This window comes from Haemaphysalis longicornis, unplaced genomic scaffold (genome assembly GCF_048455015.1).
Source record: "Haemaphysalis longicornis isolate Haplotype H1 unplaced genomic scaffold, Haemaphysalis longicornis Haplotype H1 scaffold_5, whole genome shotgun sequence".
Taxonomy (NCBI): Eukaryota; Metazoa; Arthropoda; class Arachnida; order Ixodida; family Ixodidae; genus Haemaphysalis; species Haemaphysalis longicornis.
In genome coordinates this window covers 43,508,313-43,518,664 of record NW_027526385.1, presented here as the reverse complement: position 1 = coordinate 43,518,664, position 10,352 = coordinate 43,508,313, and the positions used below count along the sequence as shown (strand labels likewise).

The following is a 10,352-nucleotide window of genomic DNA, read 5'->3' as shown; positions in this document are numbered from 1 at the left end:
GTTGCGGCGACAAAGTTCGTTCGAATCCGGGCGCCGCCTCGTCAATGGCACTCTTTCTAGTGACGTCATTTTCATGGCGGATATGACGTCGGTGAGATCTTGGTGCACCCAGGCATAAAACACTTTTGTGTTAAAATAAATTTGCACTTCGCTGCGCCCATCTGCTGTTCCTGCACCCTCCTGCTCCAAAGTGCCTTATTGAGTGGAAACTGCTCCCAAGCTACGCCTCAGTGTGCCCCGAATGCAAGGCAACTCAATGTCAGTCGTTCTGTGCACATGCATTCGTTGAGCTCTCATTTTTGATATTTCCACCTATGCAGTGAGTTTTAAAACTTTAATTCTGACGGCAGTACAGTGCAGCAGTGTAGTAGAGAAACTATCGCCAATTTGGTTTATATTGCAATCCAGAGTAAAGGCGGGGGAATTCAGAAATGAATGGCAAATAAACGTTTGAATTCAACTTTGCGTGAATCTAGGTACTACAATAATGACCCTGAAAAAAAATGACCACGACGTACATCACGGAAGTCAATATATATCATATTACAAGTAGATGAACTAAAAGGTGCTCTACGCGGGCTATCATCGATGCAAGACAAAAGCATTTAGCAGTTTGCTTTAGCATGAGCACGGGCACAACACACATGGACTGCAGATCCCGTAGACCCAATCTGCGCTTGCAAGATTATAAAATGTTTGCACCTTATAAATAAACTGACACGCCATGTCTTGAATGGTCCAGTTGCACGCCAGTAATGCTACAATACTGAAATGAAATGATGAAAACAAATAAAAACTTGTCGAGCACAGACAATCTAAAATGTTGCTACAAGTCGTAGACACCACCCATTAAAGAGAACTTATTGACGCTAACAAAAATGTCTAACGATCTTTTCCACAACTGTCTTTCCAGGTTGTGCCGGCTGTGTTGCGTTCAGTCTTGAGGCACCCATTTCGGCGACATTTCGGCGGCGCTCCGGTTCGATTTCGAGGCGACTCCTTCGTGCTCCTTAAGGGACTCCTCCTCCTTATCGTGCAGCTTCGTCGCTCGATGATGCTGTGCGTGCATGTGGAGCTCCTGCGGCTGGCGGCCCCAGGGGTCGCCGACGTAGTCGGCGTAGGAGGCCTCCTTGGCCATCCGCCTGGCTTCGCCCGCGTCCTCGGCCATCTCGGTACGGGCCATGCCGAGGAAGAGCTCGTCCAGGGAGCTCTCGCACACCAGCACCTTCTCGAGGCGGAACCACTGGCGGAGCTTCTCGAGGCGCGAGAACACGTGGCTCCAGGGCAGCCGGTACTCGATGTAGAACAGGAAGAAGCCCTGCGTGGGAATGGGAAGAGAAAAGCCCCTTATTCGGCGAATGCGTCGGCCATGGCCTCCGCGATCAGCTCCATCGCTTTGATACTGCACATTGCACGTATACACACGCGCGAATACTCGCATGACACGGCGTCCGGCCACTGACTTTACACCTGATGTAACGTTCGCACAGAACAAGCCTACTAGCTACCTCCTCTCGCTACTTTCCTCGTGTGCCCATCGCCCTTTTCCCCTTTCGTCTATTCCTCCTTTTATGCCATTTCTGCATGATTGCGGAGCCAGCGCTTTGGCGGTGTTGTGAGTTGCAGGCACGGTTGGCGACCGTGTGTGCTGCGCAGGCATCATTTTGGGGCGTAGGAAAGGCGCTTTGGCGGCGTCGTAAGTTGCGGGCAGGGCTGGCTCAGCATGTGACTACACATGGCGTGTAGAAAAACTCAATACGCAGGCGTGGCGCCTGCTCAAATGGCGTGTCTTTTCTTTTGCCTCGGCCGCAGTATCATTGTGCTCTTTTCCACAATATTGCAGTGTGTCAGCAGCCTAAGAATGGGAATTTGGTACATAGCCCAAAACTATGCAGGCATGTGCTAGGGCTCAGCTGAAAAGAACACGCTAGGCACGCTGGGGCTTCGAGGGGTCTTCGAGGGGTCGTTGGAGGAAGCTAGAACAAGAAGTTCGTGCTAGGGCCAACACGGTGCTCGCTTGCCTGTAAATGTGTGTGTGATGAAATACACCTTCATTTTCACGTATCCTCTCCGTAACAATATAATTGCCACTACTCGACATTCAAGATCCCGGCGAGCCCTCATATCTGGCTGCCTCAGTTGTAGCTTCCTGTAAGAACCGTTGGCGTACTTCCGCAGACGCTTGATGAACACGGCTGATAGCGGACGGCTAGCAGCCATACAGTTTCTTGCTTACTGAGAAGGCAGCCACGGCGAAATCGAGCAATGAGGCTAATAGCGCTGGTGCGTTAAAAACTTCACCAATAAGTTTAGGAGTAGTTTTAAAAGCGAACCCATTCCAAGAAGGCCACAAACACCATCAGGGCAGCATATAAGGGCAGCCCTCCACATCCCTATTTTCACAATCTCCGCAAAGGTTCTTTAAAATGGGTAAATGTAAATCAGAAGAAATCTCCTGGCACAAAATGAGTGCCTGGAAAAACAAAATGGGGACCGGTCATCCTATATAAAATGTAGGCACAGCTCCAGAAAAAAAAAAAAAAAAAAAGGCTGGACGCCACAATGGATAGGTCACCGATCCGCCGACTTTCCATAAAAGCCCTCGATCGATCCCCGTACTGATGAAAAAAAAGATCCAAGCCTACGAGCACAGGCGAGGACAGTTGAAGCCGCGAGGACAGGTGACAAGCCAGGATCAAATTATTCCTTTAAGGAAAGTTCTAAAACCATGAAAACAACAGTATGCGCCGATGCCGGGACGTTCTAATGTATGAAGACAACAATTTTCGTACTGAAGCGCCGTGGCAATAGCTGTAATTGTATTACCTTCCTACATCCGGGAGTCGGATCCCCTTTGCGATCCCCTTAGCGGAACTATGGAATGTATGTTTAAATGTTACTAAACACGCTCAATAGGCCACTAGCCTCTTGGCTACAGGCAGTATGCATAAACACTTGAGAAAGATCCTCCAATTCACAATGACAAAAACTTACATTACATTATCACAGAGACACAAGGGACTGGGAAGGAGCGACGCAGCCGATCAAGATCCACTCGAACTCGCATACCGTGCTCCCAGTCGACCACGACTACGGCACTCCCCTCCCCGAAAATTATGGAAAGCGTCTCCTCATCCTGCGTTTAGGAACAACCCTCTCCCTGCCTCACCGGGATACAAACCAACACATATATTCACAAATCTACATGGTGAAGACGTTTTACAGGAAATGAAGACAAAAAAATATTAAGGTCCATTTCAACGAGCCCCTCATTTCCCATTCTGATTCGCTACATGCATAGCGAGGGTCTCTGTTGTGGCATTCTTGGTGCCATAGGTAACTTTAAGAGGGTTCACCGCTGGTCGACTACTCCCGACATGTCGCAGGCACGCGAGTCACGGCCCGGGGGTAAAAAAGAAGGTCCCCTTCACCCCGATCGAGTAGTCCAAGTGGCGCCGGCTACCACCCCCAAGCACAGGAGACAATTACCATATCATATTACCCAAGAAAGTGGAAGGGAGCACAGCCTTGCCGGTAGCGTAGTGGTCATCGCACCAGACGCGTATTCTGGAGGTTGTGGGTTCGCATCCCACCCGGCGGGCATGTTTTCTACACTTTCTTTCTATCTTTCAAAAAGTTAGTATATCTGTTTCAAGAAGAATATGCGACCTAGCTACCACATTTTCCCTTTTGCTTTCCTTGGCTACCCTGACTGCCTACCCTTATTTCTGACTTCTAGAAGTCATACATAAGGAATGCACGGGAAGGATAACCGTTCACAAGTGAAGCGGTAAATTAGCGATCCGAAAGGGAATAAGACAGGGAGGTACCATCTAGCCAAAACTATATTCACAGCATGTCTGGAGGGGGTATTTTGAAACCTTGCCTGGAAAACACAGGATTAAGGATAAATGGACAATACTTGAGTCATCTGAGGTTAGCAGACGATATAGTCTTGCTGAGTGAGACTGCACAACACCTGCAAACAATGCTTGGGTAACTATACAACCAGAAAGCGCGGCCGTGGGGCTAATTAATATGAATAAATCTAAAGTAATGAGGAATTATCGCGCCAGAAAACGTCCGCTTCAGCTTAGGAAATGAAGCGCGAGAAGTAGTAAAAAAGTACAACTGCCTCGGACAGACGGCTAGTGCTGACCCCAACCACGAGAGAGAAATCCGGCGCAGAATAGATATTTGTTACGGAGCACTCGGCAAGCACTCCCAAACAATGAAAAGTAAGCTACCTCTGTCACTCAAAAGAAAAATCTACAACCAGTGCATACTGCCGGTGATCACATTCGGAGCTGAAGTTGGCGCCTTACTAAACAACTGGAAAGCAAACTTAGGTTGGTTCAACGGGCCATGGAGCGAATAACGTTAGGTACAACACTCAGGAACAAGAAACGTGCTTCCTGGATCAGAGAATAAACTAGAGTTGACGATATCATAGTTGAAATAAAGAAAAAGAAATGGACTTGGGCTGGCCATGCAGTGAGACGAACCAACGACCGGTGGACAACGAGGGTAACAGAGTAGATACCACGAGATGGGTCTAGAAGAAGGGGGAGGTCAATAACACGATGTAGGGATGAAATAAGAAACTTTGGGGGTAAACTGTGGACTCGAGCAGCGCAGGATAAGAGTGGCTGGAGGTCTATGGGAGAGGCCTTCGCCCTGCAGTGGACTTGAGAAAGCTGATGATGATGATTTAGGTCAATGCACGAAAGCGCTGTGTTATGTTTTGGGGAAGTGGGCTAGCTCTCGAGGGAGCCCGAACTGCGCGGGCCCCTCATGCTCCTTTGGAGCAGAGTGCACGTGGTAGCGCAACGTTTCACTCCTTCTGTGACCAGTGCTGGTGCGTTCCCGAAAAGGCACGCCAAGTAAACAATGAAGTATAGGTGTCCTACTGTATATAAACGGACGTACATTTCACTGCGATTTCCACTCCGACCGGGATTATGATTTGGAAGGGATTCGCGGGCGGTGCAGCGACAACGGGAGGCTGGCTTGCGATTCCCATGACCTTTGCTCCTAAGACATAGCGAGGGGAGAGAGAGAGAGAGAAACAACTTTACTTTTTTCCCAGAAAGCCAGAAGGGGAAGGAGTGGGATTTCCCTGCCCCTCTTTTCAGTCGTCGGCCAGGAGTCCTTGACCCCTGGCGGCTTCTTCAGCTTCTTGGATCAGTAGTTGCTGTAGTAGTTCTTCGGAACTGAGCAGCGCCATCTCCCATTGCTCCTCATTAAAGATGTTTATTCTTTGTGTGTGTTTTTGCTTTTCTCTGCACGCCCATATTGTGTGTTTGAGGTCTGCCCTTTGGCCGCATGCTTTGCAAAGGTCGCTGACTGTCCCGGGGTAGTAGTAGCTATACAGAAGTGGGTTAGGGAAAGTTCCTGTCTGTATTTGTCGCCAAGCGATGGCCTGGGATCTATTCCGATTGCCGTGTGCCTCTGGGTACTTTTTCCTGCTGCATCTATAGTTGTACAATATTTCTCTATATGTTGTGAGTGGGTCTCTGTCATCCGCTGTTTCATCTGGCAGTGTGTCCGCAAGGGGTTGGGGGGCTCGGTGGACTAGATCTCGAGCAGCCTCGTGTGCGACTTCATTGCCAGGCATTCCGGAGTGCGCTGGAGTCCATATTAGTGCGGTTTTGGCTTCGGGGTCTCGTTTTATGTGTTTAATTATACTGTATGCTGTTGTCGAAATGTAGCCTCATGAGAAGTTTAGGATTGCTGTCTTCGAATCGCTAATTATTCTTTTTGCCTTTCCGGTAGCCATGGCGAGGGCTATTGCCGCCTCCTCTCCGATCTGCGGGTATTTGGTCATAACCGTGCAGGCTGTCACAATAGATCCCGTATTGTCCACGACTGCACATAGCATAGATTTTCTTTTAGGTCCTTGTTGTAAGGCCGTATCTGTGTATAAGGTACCTTCTAGTTTACCATATTTCTTGTGGAGAGCCTTCGCTCTCTCCTGTCTTCTTTCTTGGTTGTAATTTGGGTGCATGTTCCTTGGGATGCTGGCTATGATGAACGTTTCTCTGATTCTTGTGTCCATTTCTTGTTTGGGTCCCTCCTGCTGTGTTCTGGTTCTGATGTTTAGTTTGTCTAGGATATATGTATCTGCCTGTTTTGCTCCTTGAGAGTCTCTCGTGCTGTGCTAGTTGTTGGGCTTCGATTATCTCATCCAGCGTGTTGTGTAGTACAAGGGCCTCCAGCTTCTCATTTGATGTGCTGATCGGTATTCCTATGGCCCTTTTGTACGCTCTTTTAATCAGGTTGTTTAGCTTGGTCTTTTCTTCTGTTTTCAATTCCAGGTAGGGAGTCGTGTATGCTTGTATGAGTCTTATTATATTGCTTTCTTTGAGGCCGTGGTGTCGATTGGTTACCCTGGATATGAGCCTGGAAAAGCCACTAACGGGGGCCAGAGCGAGTGGCTATTTAAGTCCGTGGTGGTCAATTCCTGCTCGGACCACGACATTTCCTCTGACACACAACCTTTACTACTCGTACAGGATTTGGTGGTGAAATATATTACTGCAAGAAAATTTTATTGCCAGGATAGATTTATGATCTGTCGAAAATATGGCTTATTAAGCGCACGCAGACGGGGATGCAGAAGGAAGAAACGACAGGTCAGGGCGCTGAATACAGGACGAAACGACAGGGCAAGGTGCTGAACAAAAAGGAACGACAGGACAAGGCACTGAACACAGAAGGTTGAAGGGACAGGACAAGAAGCTGAACACGGAAGGAAGTAACGACAGGACAGGGCGTGTCCCTATCTGCGTGCGCTAGTAACCCTGTTAAAATTAATCACCAACTAGCCCACCAAGCCATCCTTGAGGAAATATGGCCTTCGCAATTTAGGATCCCAGCTGGTATGACTTAATCCGCAATTTTCTACTTCACGAACCTGGCGCAAGTCCATCTGCTGGGCTTTTGGAAAGAGGCGCTCAACGGCCCGCTTCACAAGCTTGGCAGTGTAGTGCGAAATCGTCTCGTTGAGGCGGAAGGTGATGGTCATGCCCGTGGAGAACCTTCTCCTCAAGCGATCCATGTCACCAAGCCCCCGCAGGTCCCCGCCGATCATGAGGCCAACGCGGCTGCACGCCTGCTGGCACTCTTCCGTGCTGCGAGAGAAAGTTGTCATGATGATGATGGGTGGATTTTAATGGCGCAAGGACAACTGGGGCAAAGAGAATAAACAAGAGGGGATAGCTAACAGATGAAAAGGTGAATACACAGACTGATTACAAAGACAAGAAATGGCAGCCTCTCCACTCTGTGGATGATGGCTAGGGTGCGGAGTACCGGGGACTCGAAGTGACATCCAAGTTGCGCCACGAGTGACATCCGATTTGCGCCCCGGCCGTCATTCGATTTGAGCCGTGGGTTTAACCTTAATCATTCCCCAAACGAAACGGCAACTCGCGGCTCAAATCGGATTTCGCTTGATTTTCGCTTGATGGTGATGTTCGCACGGATGGACGCGGACGGACATTGGGTGGTCCTAAGGTACGCCGCACCGTTACAGGTGAGGGGTAAGCCGTTTGACTCTCGGGTCGTAGCCCAATGGGTAAGACGACGGACACTAACTCTGTCTGGTCTACCAGACACAGGCTCGAATCCTGCCGGTGCCTGTGGGATTTTTTGCGATTGTAAATGTTATGCGCACGGACGCGGACGGACATTGTGCGGTCGTACGGTGCTCCGCACCTAAAAGCAAAGTTACTTAAAGACAATGAGTATGGCTGGTGTAGAAGGCCAGGCTGTGATTATGCGTGATATGAAAGCTTGTAAGAAACACGTGAAAACTTGTTCGACAGAAACCATTGGTTCGCCGACTTCTGAACTGTGATGAGTGCTGTGGAATGTGTTGTCTGTAGAGTTTGGGGAAATGTCTTCGTAGTGTTGTGTCGAGTGCATTACACGTAACTAGGATGTGAACCACGGATAGGCCCTCTCCACACCAGCTACATAGTGGTCTTATAAGGGCAGAGAAAGCTGTCACGGATTGGCGAATCAAAGCGGCCAAAGATTGGCATGAATTGGCTAAACAGTGCTACTGGACTAAACGGAGCTGTGGTCAACTACAGGCTAACTTGCCGGCCGTTGACCGAAAGGACTTAACAGAAATGATCATGTCACGGACGATGGGGGCTCGCACTCCTTCCGTGACAGGAAGGAGTCAAATGGGGTAGCAGATGATCAGACAATGTGAAAGCAGGTGAGGAAACAAAGTTTATTGACAACGATGAACCGTGGGATTATTTTATTGTGGTTGGTATCAGCTGTTTGTGATCATCGTAAACTAGGGACGAAAGAGATATTCTGATCGTCTGCTACCCCATTTGGCTCCCTCCAGAGTTACTGGATATAGACAGTTGCGAAACTCCCCATAGGCCCCATGTATCAAAAGCCGGTCTTCGGTTGCCCCCCTGCGCCGAGGCAAGCACGGGGCAAGTTGACTAGCCTGTCGTCTGTCGGCAGGACGTTGAAGCAGTACTCAAGTGCTTGCGGCTGCTGCCGTAAGTCATAAAAAGAAAAGCCGCAAAAACACAAGTAAATATTACGTAATTATTGTGTGTGTTTTAATTTAAAAAGCAATTTTTATTTTACAAAAATTTTGAATAATAATAGTTTAGCGAAGTTCCGTTTTTATCTCCTAGGTGCCGCGCGCGTCGACTTGCCCCTCAGCTTCCAGGGAGTGGGGGGGCTAGCGCCGCCCGGATTCTGAAGCGGAGTTTCGCAACTGTCTATATTGAGTAACTCTGGCTCCCTCCTACCGTGTGTCCCCATCCTCCGTTTCGCTCTGCCTACCCCAGGTGGCGTTGTCGTTCCAAGAGCTTGCACTGTCTCGCACGTCCAAATTGGCCGCCATTTTCTGATAGGCGAAAACCGTTTTTATTTATTTTCAGAATAAACACGTAAGTACCACTGTTGCTCCCGGTGTCAAACAAAATAGACCCCATAATGCGACCTCCGTGTGAAGTTTGAGCGCGAACCGAGCAGCGGTTCACACAGGAAAAAAACTTTAGAATGTTCCATTTATCTTCATGACACCCTGTAATTCGCCACCATGGGACTGACCACATTACAGTCCGCACGGGCAGCCAGGGTCCGCACGGGCAGACGCTTCCTCACGAATGACATTCCAGCCCCTGTTCACACTAAGCTGGCAACATGCCAGCTCATCCCCACGCACACGTTTTTCTCGAATGGATTCCTGGCCCCCAAGGTATAGAGGGTAATGAACGAGCTCACGCTGTGGCCACGACGCTCATTTCCCAGGCAGCCTTCAGCCGTGTCCTGAAGAATACAATCCAAAAGAGGGTAAAGCGATGCATCCCGAAAGGCGCCGCGAACATCTCTGCAACCTCCGGACACCCCTCTCCATCTGAATTCATGTCGCGAAGACACGCTACATACATTAGACAGGCGCAGACATTGTCCCTCCTCTGCCATCTCTTTATCCACTGCATACAGAAGTCACCAGGTCGTCCGCACTGTCGGGTATGCGGCGGCTATCCGTACAATGGACACACATATTGGCGCTGTGTACGGGCCACCTCGTCTCCCGTATTTCTTTCCACTAGCCCCTTCCCCCTGATATTCCCTACTCGTGGTCTAGCCGGGCTGCTCCTCCCGAAAACCTACGGGCCACCCTGTGGTCCCTGTTGGCTGCCCACTTTGAAACTCTTTGTGCACCTGTGCCAAGCCTGCCACCGTCGGGAAACCCCTTCCTCGGAGGACTCATAACGCCGTGGCTCGGACTTGAGCTGCCGAATAAAGCTCTCTCTCTCTCTCTCTCTCTCTCTCTCTCTCTCTCTCTCTCTCTCTCTCTCTCTCTCTCTCTCTCTCTCTCTCTCTCTCTCTCTCTCTCTCTCTCTATCTATCTATCTATCTATCTATCTATCTATCTATCTATCTATCTATCTATCTATCTATGTGTCTGTCTATCTATCTATCTATCTATCTATGTGTCTGTCTGTCTGTCTGTCTGTCTGTCTGTCTGTCTCCTCTCGCGTGCTCTTATTTTCGCCACTTCGCGCCGAGTTTGCGCAGCCGGTTAAAGCTGGTTCTAGCGCGGTCCACTTTGTGAGAGATGTGAAAGCCTGCGGTCAATGGGCCTGCCAGTCAGGGAGAGGCAAGTTCGGAAATCCGTGTCAGGTGCAACAGCCGGGTCTCTGATGAAAGGAGAGGGACCGCCAGCTTTACCGTTTCTGCAGCCTTGCAGAACACAGCTGTTGCGCCAATATTTTGCTAACTAGGCCCTTTCTTACTGTCGGCATGTTATTTTCTCTGTCAATTTGCTTCATCCCATTTCATGAGTGGCGCTGCCAGCCGGT

The 10,352-nt window shown here is 49.4% G+C and overlaps 1 protein-coding gene across 1 annotated transcript in view; it reads right to left on the bottom strand.

Annotated features, from left to right (window-relative positions):
* Positions 1 to 934: 934 nt before the first annotated feature.
* LOC144139661 (ATP-binding cassette sub-family A member 17-like) overlaps positions 935 to 10,352 on the bottom strand; it is a 69,485-nt gene continuing 60,067 nt past the window's right edge. Inside the window, exons 12-13 of the mRNA XM_077671953.1 lie at positions 6,917 to 7,133; positions 935 to 1,318 (exon numbers count right to left, since the gene is read on the bottom strand). Of these exons, the coding sequence (XP_077528079.1) occupies positions 935 to 1,318; positions 6,917 to 7,133 (601 nt within the window). The remainder of the gene's footprint in view (positions 1,319 to 6,916; positions 7,134 to 10,352) is intronic.